Source organism: Melitaea cinxia, chromosome 14 (assembly GCF_905220565.1).
Source record: "Melitaea cinxia chromosome 14, ilMelCinx1.1, whole genome shotgun sequence".
NCBI classification, from domain to species: Eukaryota; Metazoa; Arthropoda; class Insecta; order Lepidoptera; family Nymphalidae; genus Melitaea; species Melitaea cinxia.
Window position 1 is genome coordinate 6,053,479 of NC_059407.1, and position 26,386 is coordinate 6,079,864.

The 26,386-nt window shown below is 32.5% G+C and overlaps 1 protein-coding gene across 1 annotated transcript; it reads left to right on the top strand.

Moving 5' to 3' along the window:
- The first annotated feature begins 5,503 nt into the window (after positions 1–5,503).
- Positions 5,504–9,027, top strand: LOC123659470. Its single transcript, XM_045594682.1, has 2 exons — positions 5,504–5,580; positions 6,337–9,027. Exon 2 carries the CDS (start codon positions 7,363–7,365, stop codon positions 8,968–8,970), a length of 1,608 nt encoding a protein of 535 aa, XP_045450638.1. The 5' UTR covers positions 5,504–5,580; positions 6,337–7,362; the 3' UTR covers positions 8,971–9,027.
- The last annotated feature ends 17,359 nt before the right edge of the window (positions 9,028–26,386 follow it).

Consider the following 26,386-nt stretch of genomic DNA (forward strand, 5'->3'; position numbering starts at 1 on the left):
CTTTAGTGGCCACGGACGTCATGCGTCGAAATCAGTGGAGCAACTTATGGGAGCGACCAACTAAAATCGATATATGAAAAAATATACAATATTCAATCAAATTTGTTGTTGTATTTATAAAAAAATCAAGTAACTAACAGTGCCATTAACATCAAAGACTTCTGTTGTATTTCTGTAGGACAGAGACCTATACCGGTAGAAATACCAGAAAATCGGTAGGTTCGAGACCGCTGCATCACAGGCCCTCCACTGGACTGAGTTGATCTTTATCACCGTCAGTGCTAGCTCCAACCTTTAAATTCGATTATACAAATTCATTGTTTATTGAAATAAAATTTTAATACGTGAAATAATATAGAGTTTGGTGATCTATACGGTTAAAGCGGTGTGTTTAGTCGGCAGTGGTACTAATGATGGGAGCATTGTCAGTGTAACGTGTTGGATGGTCAGTTCGGCGCCAGAGAGTCGCCGCGTAAATACTCAGGTGCATCCGTACCTGTCTACGGATTTTATACGGGCTGTTTTACGAGGTCAATTTTGAATAATGAAATTTTACCAAATATTATGAACAAAAGTCTCATTCTTATTAATTACAACCTAAAAATTAAATCACTTGAAAAAGCTGCCAATGTAACTGTAAACTGAGAAAAACTATTGTATAATGATATTGATTGATTCTGCAATTAATTATTTTTTAAATATTCTTAATTATACCAATAAAATTATAGAAAGACTAAAAAAGCAAACTTTTGACTACGTCTGACGTAATACTTATGATATTAAAATAAAAAGTCCATACATTACCGTAATGAGATCTATAAAATATAAATTAAAAAATGCACAATATCTTAAATTCTAAAATAATTTCAAGAATAAAAAATACCTGGTAAAGAAATGTTATTAAAAATAAAAATAAAAAACAGTCTGTATATGAATATGTAGGTACTGAGATCCTTTAACGATGCTGCGCGTGAGTCGAGATTTGATTCCCACAGAGCGAGTCGAATGTGCTCTCGTACTCTTTTTTTAAATTGTATTATTGTTTGACGCGAAGATGAATATTCAGTTTAAAAAGCGTTAGAATTATTAAAGTATTATATAGTTTTTAATAAATTTAATCTGCAAGTTGTGATGGTGTTATCGTTCAATATTTTTTTGGGCCTTTTTTGTTATAGAATCTAATATCATCTATCATTTGAAAAAGTACATATTAACTTTTTTTTATTAAGTAACTAGTAAGTTATTTGCATCATTTTTTCGACGTACACGTGTACAATAAGAACTGTATAATTGGTGAGACGTACATGGTACGTGTACGTTTTCTGATCTTAAACTGATTTAACTTTGACAAATTGCTTGTGTTAAAATGATGTGGAAATTTAAATAGTATTTAATGCAAATCGTGTGGGTCAGAACCCACCGTTGTGAATTTATGTATGTATTCAGTGTTTAGAGAATAGGGATTCTTCACAGTCACTCGGAAGTATGTTCGAATCTTATAACCACTCGTATTTGGTGGCATTTATCCCGTAGAAGCTATCGACATTCATTACGAATATTCATCTTCTTTCCAAGCCTGTCATAAAATATTTTGGACAATTAGAAAGCAGTAGGTGCAGCTTAGTATCTTGAGTCAATCACCGCGTTCAGTCACATCACACAATCAAATCGCAGTTGATTACAATGCTAATCCCGGGTAGAGAGTAGTAAATTTTTGTGGTAGGTTCATGGTGGTAGGTTAACAGTTGTAGCATTGTGATTAAAAGGGTTATCGAATAACATCCGCGGAAGCCCTGGAGCAATGCCAGCAAGGCTCATGAGTAAAGAAATCGTTTAGTGTTTAATAACGAAAATCATTTGTAAATGTCAGGATTAATATTAGATCTAAAATTTTATCCTGTATATTATTGTATCATACTCCTATTTTTTAATAAAATAAGGTAAACTTAATAATTAGTTTTAATTAATTGTTACTGACATCTATCATTTATAATGAAAGTAATATTAAAACTATAAAACATTGAGAAGAACTGAAAACACCGCCTCCTTTTCCCGTAAATAAAAGCTATTTAGGAGAAAAAATTGGCATGAGATTTAGACAATCTTAGACATCCCGAATAAAAAAGTAAGACATTTCTCGATGCCAAATAGTTATCCTTTTACAAAGTCTGATTAAATTCTTCTTTTACAAATACTTTGTTAGTTAATAGTTATAGCATCGCCATCCAATTGTTATGGAGTCTGATAATTCTATAACAAACAACAATTCAATAAAATTATAATTTGTCTAAAATTAAAGCACGACAGAATGACAATGATTTTTTTATCAGATAAACAAAAAACAAACACGTATTCATTACATGTATAAAGAAATAGTTTTTAATAGTTTTTATGCTGTTACGTCAAGTCGTCAATCTAATCGCAGTTGAGTTGTTCATTTCATATAATTCTCTCAGACGAATAACTATTTCCTATTACTACATAAATCGCGAATAGCGAACCGAAGGTTTCTTATATGAAACACCTAAATTTTAATAATACGTTATTGAATGTAATACGTCACACAATTGCCTGTTTTTGTTTTTCGCCACTCTTTAATTTTTTTGACAAAATTGATACTACGACCATCGTGGTAATTTATAAGTGACAAATAATACAAAATCTAAATCTTATTTATATTTTTAAAACATATAAATATGCTTGTATCTTGATAAAGATAATTAATAATTTCAGTTTTTTTTTCGTGCTAGGAGTTAATACGATTACAATCATCTTAGACTATAACCGAGACATAAATTTTACTTAACTTTAATTTGTAATGTACTCAATTTAAATTAAAAAAAAAGGATTTAGATGACCTATCCTAACCTAATTGTTTTTTTAGCAGGTTTATCACCTTTCTGGTCTTTACCTCCTCAGGTGTCGCTGTGTTAGGAGCGGCGGTGGAATGCGGGCGTGATTCGGTATTGTGCTTTGTACAGTGCAGGTGCACTCCGTGGGAACACAGTATTTATCTAATACGAAGCCGTGTCTTTCTACACTAATATTACATGCCAAAGAGGTTCTCATTTAAAGGTCTCTTGGAATCTATTGAGAATCTATAAAATAATACTTAAATGTCAAAAAAGTATAATGAAATAGAATAAAACATTGTTGTAATAATTATTTCAAGAGGAATAAACATCTTTCGAAATTAGTAATTATTGCCGTTGGCAAGCAGAGCAAGTTTGCAAAGTTGTTTTGATCAAAGAAAAATTAGTTTGATATCAATATTTGAAAGGTTTTTTCACATGATTATCAATAGACTTTTTCAACATAGCGTGTGTACGAAAGTAATAACTTTTAGTCAATACACAATCTTTAAAACTACTACGAACCTAAATTCAAAACAAAAAGAAAATAAACTTTTAAGCCATGTTTCTATTTTGTGTACTTTCTAACATTTTAACCAAGACTTTTTTTGGCCGATGATATTTTTAGCAGCTTTTTAACACATCTAACTCTTTCTGATGATCGGTTGTGAGGTTAAATACCCCCCCCCCCTTTTTCCATAAATCACGTGTATCTATTTGGTACAAAGATTATTGAAATTTTCACAATATAATCTTGAAATATGGATATAATCTGATAAGATAGATATTAAGTTTCTAGGATGTTTGTTTATTGCTTATTTGGTTTGAAAATCGTGCGTTCAATGAAAAAAAAAATCGGGATATCTCATTACAGCACTCCTTGTGATATATTCTGAATTTTTTCGTACCCCACCTCCCCTTTCCGATTATTGGGATTTGTCTTCAGTCTCCAGGTTATCTAATTTATTTTAAATTCATCATCATCATCATCATTTCAGCCTATTACAGTCCACTGCTGGGCATAGGTACTGCTGGCCTCTACAAGTTCGCGCCAAAAATGGCGTGAACTTATGTGTTTTGCCCATAGTCACCACGCTGGGCAGGCGAGTTGGTGAACGCAGGGCTGGCTTTGTCGCACCGAAGACGCTGCTGCCCGTCTTCAGCATGTCTATTTCAAAGCCAGCAGTTAGATGGGTATCCTGCTATCGGTCGGCTTTATAAGTTCCAAGGTGGTGGTGGAACTCTGTTATCCCTTAGCCGCCTCTTACGACACCCACGGGAAGAGAGGGGGTGGCTATATACTTTAATGCCGTAGCCACACAGCAAATTTTACATATATTACATTTATAATATAATATTTTGAATAATACCTTATCTTATACGTATTTCTTTAAATCTATAAATAAAAGCATAACACACACACATAATTATAACAATCTACTCATATACAAAACTTTAAAAGTTTCTATGCAATGAATAGTCTATCTCAGAGTATTACAAATTGCAAGCGATTAGACTAATTTAATGTATAATTGAACAACTGTGATATTGAAGTGACACTTTGAATTTGCACGCCATACTTGCTCTTCATCGGATACCCCAATTATCCAATCCCTGACATTTGGTTCGTTCAAAGTCCTTGCCTTTACTAAATACAATAATGTAAAGCATTGTGTTCAATTGTATCCATATTTGTTAACAATGGACCGGCTGCGTATTGACATCTGGTAAGTATTCAAAATATGCTGGGTTCCGTAGACGTCCTGTGAAAAAACGATCATATACCCTTGTTTTAAGGTACCATTTCCTTTAAATGAATATAAAATTGTCGACAGAATTTTTTATTGTAGGTTTAAAGCGTTAGAGATCAAGGTCGTTTAGCATATCTGTTAGAAATATTAAAGTGAAACAGTATCTATTAATAGGTTTTTTAAGTGGTGTTTATCTAGTAATTCACAATACATACCTAATTATGTCGATGGAATGATTTTACAATTAGCATAATTTCATTTTATTTATGCATGTATTTCTTTCGTAAATAAGGATATAACACCTATTTTTTTTTTAATTTATATTCATTTATTTTTAACCGACTTAAAGAAAGAGTATCCTCAATTCAATTGTATTTTTTTGTCGCACCAATTGCATAATGTACTGTTATAGCTATCTAAGGGAATGTACCCATACTACGTGTTTCGTTCGGGGGGCGAAGACAACACTTGGTCACTGGGGCGGAGGGGTCTGAGCTACGATTATATTCAAATACGGCGCTCAGCGTTTAGCTCTCTTTAAACTCACAGGTTAAAATGATTTTTTTTTTTATATAACTAGGTCTTAATTTTCGATACAATTTCACGTAAACATGATTTACAAATTTCATTACGAATTTTAAGTGATGTATTCGTGTGATACTATTTTTTTCTCTTTCTAGTAGTAGAGTAATTGGCTATTATTGTCTTTTTTACTCAGAATGCGACAGGTTCTTTCATGTTACAGTGCGTGAGCGACTTGGCCATACATTTTAGTCAATCATTACATAATTTGATGTTGTCGTGAGCGTTGGGTTATAATATTATAAATTGTTTATAAACATTATTAATTACTCGATCTTAATAAAATTGAAGATTGTGTGACACTGAATTGCTTGAGATATTATATACAATGGCAACTTGGCGTAAAGGATCACGAGCCAAAAGGATTCTTAAAATGGTTGACGAATGGGAAAGTGGTAAGTATTTTTTTTAATTCTAAATATTTATTGAAATAGTGACGAAATTATCCTTTCACAAATTACCAAGTACTTACGTGTTTTTAGGTACAGTCAATACATTGCAGTTCAAAAACCGCCCTTATTGCTTACGTAATAAAGATACTATCAATGTTAAAATGTTTCTACTGACGTGACGTTAACTGTACTATTATGACGATTGATTCATTCTATGAATGCAAAAACGAAAGCGTTTCAGATGAATACAATATTTATTAGCATAGGGATCATAATTATTTGCATTGAATTTAGCAGAAAATCTGTCTGACGTCTGACTTGTATTGGTTGCGGGTTCGATTCTCACACGAGACAAAATTTTGTGTGAGTCATAAAAGGTTGCTCTTAGTTTGGGCGTAATTCATATCCGTGATTTAATAATTGTTTGTATAATCCTCCACAGGATTATAATTTTCCTAGAGTCGATTTAATTAAGCATATATTGTTGACTCGATGTGAATTGACTAATTAACCGCAATAGTAGCGTAGTGTTACTTTTAAGGTAGTAGGATCGCGCATTGTAGGTATTGGGTTTTACAGTAGAGGAGGACCGAAGGAAGGTTAGGTACTGGGCCTCTGGTAGCCCACTCACCGATTAATTTTATTTCGATATGGTGTGATGGTATCCCCAGTCGAGCTGCCCCATTCATGGTAGCATTCCAGCCTGACTTTAATACCATTATGAATTTGTTAATAACGATTTAAATTTATTCATTTCAGAGGATGAACATAATAATCTTGAAAAAAATGACATTCTTCCTCGTGATGATAAAGCAGCAAAAGATTTAAAAAGTATACCTGCTCAATTTGAATAAAATTGGTAAGTTGGTTGTATTTTATGATTTTAATTTTTATATCTTCATTTTATTTATTTTAGATAAACCAACGACTTCTTATACTGGAAAAGGTGACAATAAACAAGAACCATCTCTTGATATATTTGAACTACGAACAGTAAACCTTAATCTTGAAAATTCCGCTGAAAAAGACTTGCCATCGAGTTCAGGAAGAAATGATTATAATATAGACATCATTAATGAACGGGTTATAAGAACACCATCATCAATCTCGAACTTTTCACATATTTTAGACAATATTGATTTTATTGCTTCGCCAGATGGTTACATTATTCACGCTAATTGTGATTTCAATGTCACTACTTTAGACTCAGTTGAAAGAAACTTTGATGAAACTTTGAAACCCATTGAAAATAATGAAGATATTGTTATACAATCACCTTATAAATCCGTTGAAGATTCCACCATTATTGCAGAGTCTCGAGTCGATGAAAGTAATGACAATATTAATCTGAGTAAGACTTTAACGCCCCAGGATAGATCTATATTAAGCCCTTATGATATAGTTATAACTTTAAGTAGAGATGGAAGCCCAACGCAATATGATTTATTCGAGAATGATGATTCTGAGAAAACGCAAATATTAGTTACATCTGAACCAGAATCACGAACATTATCTACAGTTTCAGTATCAGGATCTTTACCAAGTAGTTCCGTGGAATCTATTGATGATGATGATGGTTCTCTCTGTATAAAAAAATTAACCCGTAAGCGATGTCGAAATAAAAAAGATTGGATAGCCAATAAATGTAAAAGATTAAAAAATTCTGGCCAAGCTTATGTTGGATGTCATTCTAAAAAGCAGTACCCTGCAAAATCAGTAGGGCCTTCTTGTAAATGTAAATTGAAATGTGGTGAAACCTTTTCTTTTGAAATTAGGAATGATATTATGCGAAAATTTTATAAACTTGGTAACCGTGAGCTTCAATGGCAGTATATCAGTAAATATGTAACTTCAGAATCTGTGAAAAAACTTCAAATTATTCGGAATAATAATCGTACTCAAACTATTAGTTATTATTTGCCATTAGAAAGTGACAAAGTACGTGTATGTAAGGTATTTTTCCTTAATACTTTACAAATATCCGAAAAAACTGTTTATACTGCTATAGAAAAGAACGGTAGTGATTTTGACAAAATGGACAATAGGGGTAAACATAACAATCGACCACGCAAAATGTCAGTTCCAACAGAAGAGAGTATAATTTCACACATAAAATTATTTCCAACAAAAGAATCACACTATCTCAGAAAATCTTCTAAAAGAAAATATTTATGTGAAACCTTAAACATTTCAAAAATGTACCGTTTATATACAGATTGGTTTAAAAAACAGACAGACGAACATTATAGTGATGTTCAGATGGCTACTAAAAGACAGTACGAGACTATATTTAATACAAAATTTAATTATTCTTTTTTTCATCCTAAGAAAGATTTATGTAGTACTTGCACGCTTTATGAACAAGCTGAAGGCGAGATCAAAAAATCTTTAACAGATAAATACATAAAACATATCAATAATAAAGAAAGGATTCGTGAAATCAAAAATTCTGAAAAGGAAAATTTTGGTGCTAACTCTACTCTGGCTATATTTGATTTAGAAAAGGTTTTGGGCGTACCTCAGTCAGAAGTAGGGATATTTCACTATAAGCGGAAGTATCCCGTTTATAACTTCACCGTTTTTGATGCGACAAGAAAAAAGGGATACTGTTACATGTGGCATGCGCAAATTGCTAAAAGAGGATCAATAGAGATAGGTAGCTGTCTATACAATTTCATTGAGGAACAACACAATAAACAAATAAATAAAATTTCATTTTATTCCGATGGCTGCGCAGGACAAAATAAAAATCGATTCGTGTTTGCACTTTATCTGTATGCTGCTATTAAATTCAAGTTGGAGATTACTCATAGGTTTTTTGAATCAGGTCACAGCCAAAACGAAGGTGATTCTATGCACGCATGCATAGAACGAGCCCTAAAAAATAAAAAAATTTATACACCTGACCAACTTTATGGTTTAGTAATGAATGCTAAACAAACTGGTGAAAAATACAATGTGAAAGAAATGAGACAAACTGACTTTTACGACTTAAAAAAATTAATTACCGGACAAAATTGGTTAAAGGATTCAAATGGAATAAAAATATATTGGTCAAAGATCAAACAAATAAAAGTATGTTACACAAACCCGCATTCACTTTACTATAAATATGAATATGATGGAGATTTTAACGAATTAATAGTTACAACATCAATATCTACTAAAAACACACGAAAACGAAAAACTAACGCAACAACTTCATCTGTCGCCGATGTGATTTTAGAACCAGCATATACCGGTCCAGTTCCAATTTCCAAAGCTCTGCACGAAGATCTGCAGAGTCTTTGTAGGATTAACGCCATACCTCACAATTATCACAGTTTTTACAACTCATTGTTAAGTACAATTACTGAAGTAGTTCCTGATGAAGATGACTCTGAAAATGAATGACTGTAATGATGTCTCATTAAAGTTATTCCGGTTGATTGGGTATTATTACAAAAATAATTATTATTATTAATTTCCTAAAATAAAGATTATGTTGATTATGTTTATTATTTTTTTATTATACACAATAAGTACAGCTGACTATGAAAACTTTACCTAGAAGTACGATGACAGAGGCCAACAGTAACAAGTAACAATAATAACAGTCAAAATTAATGAAAGTTACAATATATTACGATGTTCAGGTTCAGCATATTCATACAAAAACATAGTCGTTATAGAGCTATACTAAAAAAGTTGGTGGTAACTTTTACAAGAACAAAGTTGTATTAGTTTATTACAATTTCATTTCATTCGTGTAAATACTGTAGAAGAGTATCGTAATGCATGCAAATAGTTTTCATTACATTACAACTTCACGGGAATAAAATGGTTATGTGCCGTTACTTAGTAAATATTTAATATAAAAATCAGTATTACACATTTTTGGCGATAACTTTAAAAGTACACGTGATACTTAATTTATTTTTATAGCTACATGTTACATAAAAAATGCTGAAAATAATGATGTATAATACAATATTATAGCCCATTTAGGAGACGCGATATAACAGAAAAACTGTTTTTTGCTCGTCCTGTAAAATTTAATTTTCTCTATTACCACTTTATTCCCCGGGGGCGTCGACATATCTATAACAATAGAATATATGTATTTAGCTTTAAGTAATGCTAGCTTCTTAGAATATGCCAGTCTGAAGGTCTACTAAAAGTTTGTTTATTTCAAAAGTTATATGTAACAACAAACATTTATTTAAACAAAATTAGGCAATAGAATATCGTCCATAGGAATATAGGACCTGCAGTGTATTTGCAGCACTGAGAAGTATCAATAATTATCTAGGTCTTGGTGTGTAAGGTGATAAGAATTATATCGAATGTAGTGCAAAACTACTTTTTAATAATAGTGCAGCTCATAAAGGAAGTTTGGAACAGGAAATTAATGTAGCAACAGCCGCTCACTGGTATAATTCCGCATTTAGGAAAACGAGATTCTGTTTTTATCTTATTTAACTTCAAACGTCGAGTCGGTGAACTAGAAGAACGATTTAATAAAACACTTTTTTCGGATTTTATCGCGGTTTATTGTTAACTTTTGATTCCCGACGTTTCGTCCTCCCGTGACCATGGTTGCTGTAAAGTATCCGAAACGTCGGGAATCAAAAGTTAACAATAAACCGCGATAAAATCCGAAAAAAGTGTTTTATTAAATGAGTAAAATTCGCGTAAACATTAGAAAACAATATAGAAGAACGATGACTAACGGCTTCGAAACTGTAATTTAACGTCATTGATTTCACAACATACCATTAAGGTATGTCCATATAGAATTGGCAAAAATCATTTGATCTATCCTCTGGTTGCAGCTGTTGCCAATTACTAAAAAATCTTTGCTTGTTAGGTGGGCGTTTTACTCAATTTTATACGGTCAAATGCCGTTTAACGTTATTGTTGAACGGTTCCAATTCGTCTTATATAGTCTTTTTATATCGCTCTAGGCGAGGAGTCCAGCAAAAAATCGATTAATCGGTTCGTTTGTTTCGCTAATTACTGTGGATGGTTCGATTTGGATAAACATTCTCGGAAACAAGCTATTGAAATCGATCAGTATCGTTTTGGTTGACACCATAGAGCATTCATTAAGGAGAATAAACAACATGTTAACTGTCTTTTATATCGATTGTAATTATATGATAACAACTTCATGAAATAACAAACAATGATTTGTATTAATATCCAGGATGTTTTATCAATATTGGCGTTTAATGTCTTTGTTTATTATACCAGTCACTTTTATTCTATATTTGTTACAAATGACTTCAATGAGACCAAGGTTTTTTTTTAACTGCAATAATAAATATACAGAAAAATGACTTCGCAATTTTTAATTTAATATTGTAAATAAAACTTCTTATTCTCATATCAGTTAGTAATATGATGATAATGTAGTGAACGATGTTTTACGTTATTATCATTTTATTTCGAATAAACTTGTGACATGTTTGTGTTGTGTGGCGTATTTCCCACCTCGTTATACTGACGACCAATACTTTAATATATTAGCTTGCATTGAAAACGCAGTTAATTTATGTCCTGATATGAATGTCCTTATAATGGGTGATTTTAATTTTAATTTAATATTATTATTATTTATTATTTGTCCCAAATATAATGTATATTTTACGCGCAAGCCCAATTTGTAAATTTCCTGGAATGACCAAAAAACTCAATGCCACTTTAAAAAATTCATTAGAAAAAATTCTAAATTTATCTTTTGATGAAAATTCATGGACGTGGAGCTCCGCTGTGCTTTGAACACAGATATCTGTGCGGAAAGGAGGTTGATTCTTTCGGACTACACGGCCTTTCCTGCAACAAAAAATCAGGTAGGTTTTTCCGCCACGGTTCCCTAAACGATACCATAAAAAGAGCTCTTGCCACGGGGGAACACTTGAAAGGGGACGGGCGCTTTTATGGGACGCAACCTGCGTTGACACACTTGCTCCGTCTCATGTCAGGGAAACAGCCTTAAAAGCGGGAGCCGCAGCAAAAAAAAGCTGAAATGACTAAACGGCACAAATATTCGTCACTAATTCCAAATTACATCTTTGTGGCGTTTGCAGTCGAGACACTTGGACCTTCGAGTAGCAGTGCTAAAATTTTTTTAAATGAGATAACTCCTATAGCGATTCAGCGGGGAAATGCTGCCATCATTCTTGGCACAATTCCACGCGGACATGATTGATACCAAAACTATCTGTAAATATTTAGTTCTTAAGTTGTGAATTGTAAATATGTATAATGTCTGATAAATTATTTTTCACATTTAAATTCTTGTAGTGCACATATTAAAAGGCAATTTAACATGTTTTCTAAATTTTGTAATCTTACTCAATACAATAGTGTTATTAATAGCCATGGTAGTAAGCTGGATCTCATATTGAGTGATGTAGATTCTGATCGAATTGGTGTTCAAATTAGTGATAATCCTCTAGTACCCGTAGATAGTTATCATCCTGCGTTAGAAATATCTGTAAGTTTCTCTCGTTGCTCGGTGCAGGCTCCTCAGCTTTCCAATATTTTTCCACCTTTGGAGTGGAATTGGAGGAAGGCTGATTACCAATCGCTATATGCTGCTTTTATCAATCTTTTTTGGTCTGATATTTACAAAGTAGATGTCAATGAAGCTGTTACTATGTTTTATTCTAAAATATCTAGTATAATAGATTAATATGTTCCCTTTAAACAAAAATCATCGCTGATGAGGAGACATTATCCTAACTGGTTTACCAAAGAAATCATTCAAAACATAAAAAATAAAATTTTCCACTTGAAAATTTTTAAATCAAAAGGTCAACTATTTAACAAAGAGTTATTCCGATAATAGTATCGGAATAAATGGCGTGTTAAACTACTAATAACGAAAGCGTATCAGGAACATTTAAATTACATTCAACATAAATATATAAAAGACAAGAAAAGGAGTAGGAATCGTACTAAATCGTATGTATATGAAAATACAGAAGTCACTGGACAATTTGCTGCTGATGCTTTTGCTAGGTACTTGAGGTCTGTATTTCATGATCGAGAACCATATTTAAACCCTGCTAAAGTCACTCGGGCTGCGGATGCATTGTCTGACGCTAGATCTGTCTCAATACGCGTAGTGGATGCAAGGGACTTAAAAACTGCGGTAAGTTGCCTGAAACCAAAATCATCTAGTGGACCTGATGGCATTCCCGTGTTCTTGGGTAAGGATTGTATGTCTGCCCTACAGAAGCCACTTTTGTTCTTATACAATTTATGTATCAAGCATTCGAGGTATCACGACTGCTGGAAACTGTCGAGAGTCACTCCGATTCCCAAAGGTTTAGGTAACGATGTTGCAACATTTAGACCAATTGCAATACAGTCTGTGTTTGCCAAGATATTTGAAACCATTCTTAACTATCTCATTAGCCCTCAAATTGGTGACCTATTGCACCATAGTCAGCATGGTTTTCGTAAAGCGAGATCTACCACTACAAACTTAATAGCACTTAGTGACTATGTATGTTCTCAACTTGATTTAAGGCGCCAAGTCGACGCAGCGTATATTGACTTCAGGAAGGCCTTCGACTTGGTTGATAATGATATTCTCTTGAATAAGATGGCCCTGATGGGTTTTACTCCTTAATTACTTGACTTTTTCAGTGACTATCTTAAGGATAGGTGTCAGTTTGTCAAAGTTGATGGCTTTGAATCATTTAAATTTTACACAAGGTCTGGTGTGTGAGTCAAGGGAGTACCTTAAGACCTACGCTTTTCTTGATTATGATCAATGATCTCCCTGATATTGTTCAAACTGCACAGTGTCTTCTTTTTGCTGATAACCTGAAATGATATATAAAAATTACCGATGCAACTGATGCACAAGCCTTACAGGCTGATATTGACGCAGTTGCAGAGTGGAGTAGTAGAAATTCGCTTCCTCTTAATATTGACAAATGCAAATCCATTACTTTTACTCGTAAACGCAACTGCATCCAGGTAATGTATAAATTATGAAAGAGTTGGAATTAGTTAATTCTATTCGTGATCTTGGATTAACATTGGATAGTAATTTTGAGTTTCGTGAACATATGACTAATATTTGTGAAGTTGCCAACAAGTCTCTTGGTTTTATCATACGAACTTCTTCGCAGTTTGGTAGCTTAAATGTAGCTAGAATACTGTTTAATTGCTACGTTCGTAGTAAACTTGAATATGCGGCTATCATCTGGGACCCTCATGTAGATAAACAGAATATTACTGTTGAACGGGTTCAGCGGAAATTTGCTCGATATTTGTACAAGCGTCAGTATGGGTACTATCCTTATCTTTACCCCTCTTTATTCGTGTATGGTATGGTTGGGCTAGAAACGCTATGTCCTAAGGTTGGCAATCATTAGGGCGATTTAAACTTTTGAGACCGCTGCTCTAAAAAGTGATCTTGTGCTCTTCCCGAACCACTGGCGCAAGTTCTTTAGCCACGATATCCTTCTGCGGCCAGGCCTCCTTCTGCCTACTACTTTCTCCTGAATGATAAGTTGAAGGAGTTCATACTTTTTGGTGTTGCGCATCACGTGTCCAAAATATTCCAATTTCCTCCTCTTTATGGTTGTAAGTATCTCTCTGGCCTTCCCCATTCTTTGTAGCACGGTGGTGTTTCGTACGCGGTCCCTCCAAGAAATTCTTAACATACGTCTGTACACCCACATCTCGAACGCTTCCAGTTTTTTAGACATAACTCCTGTCAGCGTCCAAGCTTCCACACCATAGAGAAGTACAAAAAAGACATAGCACCGCGCCATGCGTGTTCGAAGAGAAATAATATATACTTATAAACGAACCATAATATATACTTATAGTTTTTACATTGTTTTGGTGACTCAGACAGTATTTTTATTACATTGGTTTTGAATATCCTTTTAGACTTTGTGAAGATGTCGACATTTTTAAATAATGTGTTATACGTATGAGGGAGTCTCAGTAACAGCGAGTTTTTTAAATAATTCGAATAATGTTGAGGAACTTCTAACATAGATGTATTACGGGTACGATTTTAGGAACTCGGAAACCTATTTTAGATACTAGGTGTAGGCAATCAAGCTTACTATTTATGATTTATGTCATAGAGCAGACCCATATTCAAAAGAATACGTCTCTGCTCCAACGAAAGCATCTCATGTTCAGCGCAACCATCTTCACAACTCTCACAAAATTTACGACACCGAAAGTTTAAATGACTTATAATTTTTTTTTTGTATATGCTCTAGGCGGTTCTGATAAATGCGGTATTGAGGTGACCATATAGGGCTGACATACTCTAAAATGCTCCGTACATAAGCAAAATAAACACACTTAACAGCTGATATATTTGTAAACGATTTACACACGCGAAGAACAAATCCCAGGTTTTTATATGCTTTCATTAGTATATTTTCTACATAATCTGATAGTATCATTTTTTGATGAAAGTAGACCCCCAAATCACTTAAACTTTGTTTTCTGTTTATTTGTTTTCTGTTATTAAAATGATAACTATATAGAATAAGCTTTGGTCTCCGCGTGAATGAGATGCATTCACACTAGCCAGCGTTGACTGTTATATTATTATCTGTATAAAAGTTATATAAATTATTAAGGTCGCATTGCAACGATAAACAATCCTGTACGGTACTAATTACATAAAAAATCTTTTTGTCATCAGCGTACATAAGATAGTTACATTGCTTCAAACTTGAACCAATATCATACAAGTATGCATTGTAGAATAGTGTTCATAAATGTGAGCCTTGTGGAACACCTGTCGGAATTTTGACGTAATTGGAACGATATCCAACCGTGACTACCGCCTGAGAACGATTAGTCAAATATGACTTTACCCACCGAAGTAAGTCCCCGTGGATACCCAGAATTTGTAATTTATGTAACAGGATCACGTGATCCACACGATCAAAAGCCATATTATTGATATTTGGTCTTTTAATATTATCAAATGAGTAGGTATATTTTTATTAACATTGTAAATTTTAATTATTGTATTTTGATAAGATTGTATATTTCTAATTCTACGTTTATTCTATTATTATTATAATTTTCTTCATTTGTCATACCTGTGTTTTTGTGTTTTTTTTTTAATTTGGTTGACTTACTTATGTCTGGAGCAAAGCTCTGTAAACTTTTATGTATGAAAGAAAGAATGTAAGAAATAAATAAATAAATAAATAAATAAATAAATAGGGGAATATAAACATAGTAGGGAATATACATATAAGTCAACCAGCAGTGAAGCAGCGCAGCGTGGCGGATTAAGCTCGCATCCTTCTCCTACATGGGGAAAGAGGCCTATGCCCAGCAGTGGAATATGAAGGCACAGGCTCAAAAAAAACTTTTAATAACATTCTCTACTTGTCAAACCTTGGATTTCGCTTATTACTTAACTTGGAAAACACATTAAAATACACATTAACAAATTTTTTAATTATAATTATACTTAAGAAAACATTATAAAGTATCATAAATAATGTATCACAAATTAAAAAAAACAAATGAATAGTTTTTTATTTATTTTCATTATTGCATATACATAATATGATTAAAAATAATATAGGTACATATTGTCTGTTTAGCTACGAAAAAAAGAACTGTAACTTTTTGGTTAGGTAACATTTTCATGTATATTAATTAGGAAATATTTCTTCTCTACTAATTACTTCGTATTAGTCTCTAAAAGTAGATTCGGTGCCAATGCACCAATAAAAATTTCATAAGACAAATATTTGTTACCGAGCCAATCATTATATGATGCTCAGCCAAGAGCAAACAATTCACTTAATGGGTATTTTCCCTATTATTTATTTGCCAGCGTTTGTTTGTCTGTTTGCGATCGTGCCTCAATCGCTTTCGAGGAAGTTAGCGAGCAAAGTCCTAGAGAGATGAGCCTTTGTATCACTTAAGTTTTGCCATCTTAAGCACGTTTTTAAGCGATGCTGATAGTAAGTTGCAAAACATTATTGAATGGGTCAATTTCAAAATCAAAATGAAAAGCCGATTTTTTTTTTTATAAATGTATTGAAAAATAAATACACATATTTAGTTAATTTATCACAAACACGCAAACATACGCAGTCATAAAATATACATATTGTTGTTAAAATATTTTCATAATAGGAAAATAAAATTGAAAATTTTAAAAATGCGAAAAAAATTAAATTAGTATGAATTTAACAGCCAAATAGGCCGTATATAATATTGTTCTACAACCGTTCTGGTGTAGTGTGTAGAGTGTGTGGTATGAGAAGTTACGCCGAACCATCGCAGCTTTGATTTACGTTCTTCGCAGGCATTAATATAAATATAATTTTATACCAATGTTTTTACACCGTGTACTGGTAATCACGTGAAGACCTTGATCGCGACATAAAGCCGTTAGACGACACGATAAGAAAAGTAACCACGAACTCGCGACGGATCAGCATTCATTCAATTCAGTTTAGAATTGTGATTATCGTTTATGATTATTTCCAATAAATATTTTAAAAATCATAGAAAGATAATAGAGCTATAATAACTGGTCCATCAACTTAAATTTATAGCCTTAAAAGTTTATCTATATTTATCATTCAGGGTTTAATTATGTAAAAGAAATAACTAATGGGGTGTAAATAAAAGAGTCAATGATAAATCCCCGCTATCATTTAACGTGGTTGTCTCTAAAGGTTACTTTTTCCTCTTTCATCTCAATTATCAGAGGGTTGTAATATTACCTTCAAAAGTTTTAAATAAGATGAAAAACATTCAACGAGATGTGCCCGAAACGGGTGAATCTGATTAATAAATCGGAAGAAAAAATAATAATAGAACAAGTAATTTATAGTGGATTATGTTATTTAACTTGAAATCGGGACATCAATTTAAAAACTAATTTAATTTTATACATCATTTGAAATTCAAATATGAAAGGTTGTGATCATTTGATTCATAATCCAGATTTATTATAACTGCTTGTAAATGACTATCCTAATTTCCACTTCCGGACGGCTATGAAACATGAGAATTCTATCAATCTGTAGGAAAATAGGGTATAAGTATTTATATTTATGGCTTGTAATAACTTGAATAAATAAACTAAGTGCTGCCAAAAATTAAAAATAAACTACATGCCTTTTATGAGTAGCTTTTTTATTCGACAATTTAAATTACGTTTCTATTTAAAATCGTAGGTACTTCTAATTATTATTATAAACCATTATTACTTATTGTTTATTCTCAAAACCTTAAAATGAGGAAAGATCTCCGACTGTTTATATCACGTATATAATCTAAACCTTCAAACGAGCAATTCTTGTATATGCATATATAATCTGAATCTCGGAAACAGCACCAACGATTTCCATGAAATTTAGTATGCAGGGGATTTCGGGTGCGATAAATCGATTTATTATTCCTTTTTTTATAAAATTTTGATTTATTCTTGTTTTTAGGCAATGAAAAAATGGCTACAATATCATTAGAATACGAAGGTAAATTTCGCCAAAATCTGTAAAGTTGTAATAGCTCAGGTGGGTAATGGGATGATACCGAATCGAGTAGACGCAATGTTCATATCCTAATGTCTTCAGTTCGGTTGTTTTTTTTCTTTTTTCATTTTTTTTTCTAATTGTACTCTGTTTATTTAATAACCAGGTCATATTTTTTATTAGTATGTCGGTAAGATCGAAAAATATTATTAATCTTTTATCAATATGTAATTGGTATTTGAATATGATTTCCAAAAACAGGATTTACTAAAAGTACCGAAGCTAAGCTCGGTCACCCAGGTACTTATAATAGGAATATATACTAGGAAGTAATATATACACGATTTTAATGTGTTCTAAGAGTGCCACATCCTAATAATACGACGAAACTCTCTTAGGTCAATCGTTTTTTACACGTGCAATCTGTGGACCAGCTATAGCTTACGTGCTTACAGCGAACTCCGCGTAAAATATCGCTCATGCCATATCATATGCGCTCAGGATACTATTGGAGCTCCCGTGGCACTGCAGTGCCCCAGTGATTTTCGCGGAAGGAGCATTGATGACTACAAAACTATCATGCGTCAATTATTTCCTCCCCATCGAAACTTCGTAAAATGCATTAGGGATTTATATTATGAATATTCGCGACCGTCAGCTGCGACTTCGTGGGTGGGGCGGGCAATGGCAGCCTCTCCCACGCATGAAGAAAAAAAGTTTTTTTAATCATTTCCTCCCACTTTAAAATTTGTCGGATTATAGTTTACCTAATATTTTGAAGGAATAATATACCTTCTTTAATGTAAAATTTTATAACAATGTATGCTTATATTTTAATTTCAGTGTGTGACTTTCTCGTGTAAATGAATTTCTATAATTCTTTATAAGAAATTATTTCAGTACACTTCGCTTGAGCCTGTAATATCTCACTGCTTAGGCATATAAGGCCTCTTTTCCCATGTAGGAGAAGGATCAGAGCTTGATCTACCACGCTACTCCAATACGGGTTGGGGGATATATCCCCTATATATATATATATATATATATATATATATATATATATATATCCTCTACTATGAGTAACAATCGCTATCAGGTGTACATGATAAACAACCACCATACTTGACCAACATAACCGACATAACATAACCACCATAACCACAAAGTAAAGGTAAAAAAAACTTATATGTATTAAGGTCGACAGGATAGTTCATTAGAAGACACTTAAATAGAACATGAAATATTGTTATAAAATAAATATTCAGAAGTCAATCAAGTGAAACAGAAAACCTGTTATTAAGATTATCTTTCTAATGTAAGAATTTTAATAGTGGCGCTAAAGCATTTTATTGGCTCGGTGAGTTTCGGAGACGTTGATTTTTGCTGTTACCTAGTAATTTTATTAAATTCTTAAAATAAACTAATTAATAGATTATTCGATGGTGAAATTTTATGTGACTTTTTTATAACTTTACCAATTCGATATGAGTACCGACTTTTAAGTGTTATCACAAATCTTTTGTATGGGAGTATAGAAAAGTGTTGTTTTTAGACTTTTTCAGGAAATACAAAAATTTTTTTTTTTTTTTAGAATTTTTCTCTCCGTAAGAACCATCCTCGTACTTCAAGGAATATTTTAAAAAAAGAATTAGCGAAATCGGTCCAACCGTTCTCGAGTTTTGCGCTTAGCAACACATTCAACGACTCATTTTTATATTATAGATTATTAAATTATCATTAAAGCTATTTAACAAAAAAATAAATTCGCACAAAAAGACGCCAAATATTACCAAACAAAACGATCTTCATGAATAAATTACTAGATTCCAAAAAACAACAGAATGTTAGTTTTAATTGTAGTAGTAGTGTTAGACTGTTAGTACATTATATGTGTTTATAAAACTATGGCCATGGTGTAAAATGCATTTGATAATATAATGTCGAGCCGTAATCTCGTTTTAAACGTATATGTTAATACGTAATTAACAAACCTCATGGAAAATTATCTCAAACAATATATTTCTTACACCCCAAATACATGTAAGCTAATTTCGATAGCCGGTGACCAGGTAATCAAAGCTTCTAAACAGTTCCGTGGCATTCCTTTGCAAGTGTGTGGGTGGAACTTCCTCTTTAACAGGTCTTCGTGCGATAGCGCATTTGGATTGATTTAATCAGTGTCAATATTGACGAAGAGGCGTGGTGGGAACCAAGCAGTGTGCACAGGTGGCTCAGCGTTCTGCGATTAAGGATGTTTGATATGGTTTTAACAAATAACTCTCGAATTTATCCTAATTAATTTATACAAGTCGTTACGCCTTAATAATATTTAAATATCTTCATCGAAAATTTCACCCTTAATACAATAATTGATTATAAATAAATATGTGAAGATTTACTATACCAATCATGGAGTGGATTACGCTTCAGCCTGTAATATTCCACTACTGGGCATAGGCCTCTTTCCCCGTGTAGGAGAAGGATCAGAGCTTAATCCACCACGCTGCTCCAATGCGGGTTGGCGGATATATTCCCTACTATGAGTAACGATCGTTATTAGGTGTATATCATAACAACCGGGACCGACGACTTAACGTGCTCTCCGAGGCACGGTGGGAAGTCCCACAAGGACTGCATAAACACCCAGACTACGGCAAACACCTGTATGGCCAATACAAATGTTTGTCATGTGCGGGGATCGAACCCGCAACCGCCAACGCAACAGGTACAATCCATGGCTGTAACCGTTTGGATTCCAATTTCAAGAAATTGTTTACTAGCAAGTTTCTACAAAATTAAATAACATCGGTTAAAATTTAATGCTTTTTTTATTCGGAATAGTTATCGCTGTTCGATGATGAATAACCGTAAAGCATTAGAAAATATAAAGAGAGTTGCATAACATTAATATATAATATTTTAGCAATCAAAGTTACAAGAAAAAATCGTACGTAACCATTAAGTTTATATAATAATCAATACATATAATAAAAGTGTAACGGATCGTTGCCTGTACATGTAAGATATATCAAACAAATATTTTTGGAACCTTTATCATCGTAAATGGCATCTAAAACAATGATTGTTAGAATTTTTGTCTGTTTGTCTGTGCGTTTTTGCACTCTAATCTCAGAAACGACTTATTCGATTTAGAAGTGGGTTTACGCTAATATATTGTGTTAAGCTGTTTGTTTCATGTCAATCAGTTCATAAATAAAAAAGTTATGCCAATTTAAAAATCACGTTGAACATGTAAATACCCAAAACGCGGACGAAGTCGAAGACCCACCTAGGTGTTACATATATTTTATCACGACTCATGCTCTCGTTGTCATAATTTCTTTAATCAGGTCAAAACGACGTTATAGAGTGATAAATAAAGCAAGCGATTATGTAGTAGGTACATAATGAATTATTTTTGAACAAGATAAATCACAAATTATTTACGATACAAAATCGTAAAATTTTAATTATTTATTCACACAGCCTATTGACATATCACAGCATAATTATTTTTATTTTAGGTATGTGCAAAACGGCCGTTCACTTCAAGATGCACAGTTTTAAAAATTTAAGTTATACGCTAAAATACTAATATAATCTTCAAGGCACGATGTGAACTTTTAGTTTACAATTGGCCTTGGAGATTTCGTGTGAATAACCTAGTGTATGGTTTCTTTTACGCACAGCTGCCAAGTAACTAACTAGTAAGCCATAACGGATCAGCGAAGAAAATTGTAATTTTCCTGCGGCAGGTGTTCGTAACACATTTTCTATGTCTAATGACTACAGTCGTGAAAAGTAGTATAAAATATCTATAGTTTTATAATTATATGAATATTTTTTATGAATAAGTACGGACAGTAGAATATATTTCCTACTATGAGTAACGATCGCTATCAGGTGTACATGATAACAACCGGGACCGACGGCTTAACGTGCTCTCTGAGGCACGGTGGGGAGACCCACAAGGACTGCACAAACACCCAGACCACGGCAAACACCTGTATGGCCAATACAAATGTTTGTCATGTGCGGGGATCGAACCCGCAACCGCCAGCGCAACAGGTACAATCCATGGCTATAACCGTTGCGCCAACGCGGCGTCTAAAAAGATTTATTTTTAAAATTTAAAGATTTAATAGTGAAAAAAAAACTTTAGACAGCGTGCAAAATTGTCGTAAAATTATTATATAAACTATATATTATATTTTTTACATATTTATTTGCTTTTCGAAAAAAATGGAAAGTTTTAGTTATGTCTAGTTTATACGCCTATATAAAAAGTCTAGCCATGGGCTTAAGTATATATTTTTATATTGATATAAGCAGCGTTTGCAAAATTCAACTAATCATTTATCTTCTCACTAGACTTTTTATATTTCGTCTTCTCTATTTTATAAACATCTGGCTAAAGAGTATTAACGTTGACAGTATCTAATCAATAAAAGTGTCAATGTAATCGAATTTTATAATAAGGTATTACATCTTTAACAGATAGAGACTAGATTTATTTTCTATATTGACCCACAAATATAGGTACATTTCTATCCAAGAAGTTTTATCAGTACAAAATAAAGTAATAACATAGAATTAGACAAAAAAATAATCATTGATTATTATGTAATTAAAAAATATTTTAAGCATGATGAAATATATCCCAAGCCTATAGCGTAGTTTCTATTTGTTAAAAAATAATTGCAATTGTGACCTCTTTGTTGCTTAATTACTCTAGCAATAATTAATCCATTACCATTGAATAGTAATTAAGAAAAGGAACAGAACAACAAAAGGGAGTAAGTAATAAAAATACAATAAAGCAAAAAATGTAAATCTTTGTAAGCTTGAAAAAATATTTGGATGTTAATTTACTTAACTCTTAAATCGAATTTAATGTAATTCAAGAAAGAAAAAGCAAAAGATCGCGCGGACGTTCATCAGCGAAATGGACAAACCAAGTCAAAAACTCATCTGCTACTAAGTTTTACACGGTCGTAAGAGATGCCATGGACAGAAACCGGTGGAGGCAAATCATCCACTCCAGATGCAACCCTGATACTGACCACGATCCTCAGACATGAGCGACCGACAAGAGGGAGTAATATACCTATGGAAGTGGATTAATGTATTAATCTATATATATATAAAAGCGAAAGGTCACAAAGCAAAACATCACGAAATGTCCGAGACTATAACACCTATAAACTTGAAATTTGGCAGGTAGGTTCTTTATAGTAGACATCCGCTAAGAACGGATTTTATGAAACTCTACTAGGATGGACAAAAATGAAATTTGGCAGGGAAGTAGATTATAGTTAGTAAACGTCCGCTAAGAACGGATTTTGCGATATTCCACCGCTAAGGGGGTTTAATTGGGGTTGATAGTTTGTATGAAACATATACAGCAGTTATAAGTTCTAAACATTTTTTAATATTATATCAAAAATCGACCATTCCAGCGGGGATCGAACCTGTATCTCCGACTAACCGTGTCGGTGCTCTAGCCAATTAAGCTATTGAACGATGTATCCGCTAGATCGAAATTTTTGATATGATGATTTTATACAAGGTCTAAGCTATAAGTTCGCCTGATAGGTTCTTTATACTGCAGCCTGAAAATAAAACTAAAAATGTGGTGTAAAGAGAGGTTTTATAAAATTAAACATTAAATTATGCCAAATTGTGCGTTTCAAAAAGATACTCAGTGTAATAAGCATTTCAAGTGACTGAAATAAAAAAATATTTGCGTTACACATCTCAATAGTAATGCATATCTTCATAACCACGCGAACATAGTCGCGGACAACAGTTAGTGTATTATAAAACAAAGTCCCCAAAAGTGTATGTGATTGATTCCCTCAAAATCTACTGAACGGATTTTCATGCGGTTTCACCAATGGAGAGAGGGCTTCAAGAGGAAGTTTTACGGAACGACTCAGCGGATTTTGATGATAGTTTCACTGGAAGTTTGCCGGGAAAACTTTGTGACACACTGATTTCAACGCGGGCGAAGCCGCGGGCACAGCTAGTTATATAAAAAATTCAAAACATTGTTAATACCTCATTATTGATTGGTTGATTCATTTTGTAATATTTATTTGTATTCATTTTGTATATTCCACTAGTGGGCATAGGCCGCTTTCTACGTGTACGACTAGGGTCGCAGGTTAATTCAACACGGTGCCGCTGCTCCACTGTAGGTTGACTGACGGATATCAAAGTAATTTTCAAAACTGGTCATATCCAAATTTAAATTTTCATAAAAATAACTTTTCAGATAGCTTCAACTGAGGCTTGGATCATATTTAATTCGTTTCAAACCAAGTATAATATAATGTATATTCTTTACTTCTGTTACAAATGAATTTTCTTGTGTGGAGTGGGATTGTGGGAAAATTAATTCGATTAGTTTTGAAAATTAGCACTTTATATATTGTGTACATAAAACAAAATTTGTACATCTATGAGTGCATGATTCACGCCTAAGTTACATTATGTAGACCAGGTACAGATACTTACTTGTATACCTTTTAATTAAGCTGTCAATTCAGCTGCGTGTAGTGCGATATAAAATAATAGTGAGGATTATTTCTATAGGCTATCTTAGCTATTGTGATTGGAGTACGGCGGCAGGTGGTGGACGCCATTACGAGTTTCCTATTAGAATCGTGTTAGAGAGACTATTCTGTAATTATTACAGGAGTAGGGCTGCGGAGACGATATGTGTTACGGACAATAGAATATTTACGTTCTTGTATATTTTTAATAATCATTTTTAAAAACAAATCATAATAACCCTTCTTTACAAAATTGAAATTAAAATAAAAATAAAACTATATATTATTCATGTAAGCTTAAAATAATTTACCTTTCGTCAATTTATTCATTCAAACTTCAAACTCTATTTAAATAAGTCCTATATGTACAGTATCTCTTAGTTATTCTATCATTTAGTAAATGTATAAATGAGAAATATCACATGAAATATACTTTAATGGAATAATTGCCATAAGAAAATATTTTTATTTAAATTCAATTAATTGCGTTAGTTTCTTGTTTTAGTAGTTCAATTTGTTTCTCATTATAGTTGCTTTTTTTAATTATTGTAAAAACAAAAGGAATTATTGGATATTATTTAAATATTGGAAATACTGCATTGTATAAACTGATAAAATTTGAAATCTTAAGTCTAAGAATATCAGCTCAGCCCTGCCTTAGAACAGCAGGTGCAATGCGCCCACATACTTCACAAAGCACATTTATCAATTGACATTAAGTAACGGAAATCACAGACACGCATCTTAAATCTATTGTTGTACTACATAAAATAGTTATTTTATTGGAGGAAAAATCATGTTCTATTTAGTAACAAGACAGAAGTAAACATGTTTAAATATTAATTTACATCTTTATTAAATCTCATTTTTTTTAACATTTTATAATTAATATTGATTGAGTTGTAAATGAGCACCATTTACTGTCAATTAAGAAGAAAACCAATTAAAACATCATTAACTATGCTAATCGAATTTATTGTGAAGTGTACTGGGTAATTACGTCACGAAAATTATTTTGCGATGTCATTGTCATACGCAAATTATTTATAATTGCGATGTCATTGTCATTTTAAGTCTGTACCATGGTCTGTACAAACAAGAATGACAAAAAATTTTTCACGTGATTCATAACTCATATCTTAAAGCGATCTTATTTTCCTATTATTACATATACTTTACGAATTTAATATGTTTTTAAGTAATAGAGAATTCTATTTATTGGATTTAATGTAATATTATGTCAGTACTTTCCAAGAATATACTTTCTAAATATACATTGACTTTAATATAACAGTAAGCATTTTCAAAAATCGCATTTGACGACGTACAAAACTTAATAATTAGATACTATTATTATTATAATATATGGAATCACACATGTAAATGCAAAAAAAAGTATTAGATAAATGTGTGAAGTTTTTTATTAATACTTACCTATATTAAAATTTATGATTATTAGAATAACAAATAATAATAAAAAGTATAACCTTCGTTATTTATAGACTGTTTCCTTGTTTTTTTTTTTTTTTTTTTTCACGCAGCACTGCTTTAAATCTTGATTTGATCTTATTTGAAATTACAATAAAGTTCTTTTTTATACGTAACAAGCTAAATATGTCCTTGGTAACAATTACTTCCAAATTATCTATTCTCTGAAAAAAAAAGTGTGGTTATCAATCAAAATTAGAAACATAAGCATGACATGCATCTTTGTCTTTACACCGCTATCACAAAATTTTACTGTCGTCAAATATAAATTAT

Coding starts and splice junctions, on each gene's coding strand:
- LOC123659470 (XM_045594682.1), top strand. CDS start 7,363: ATGCGAAAATTTTATAAACTTGGTAACCGTGAGCTTCAATGGCAGTAT.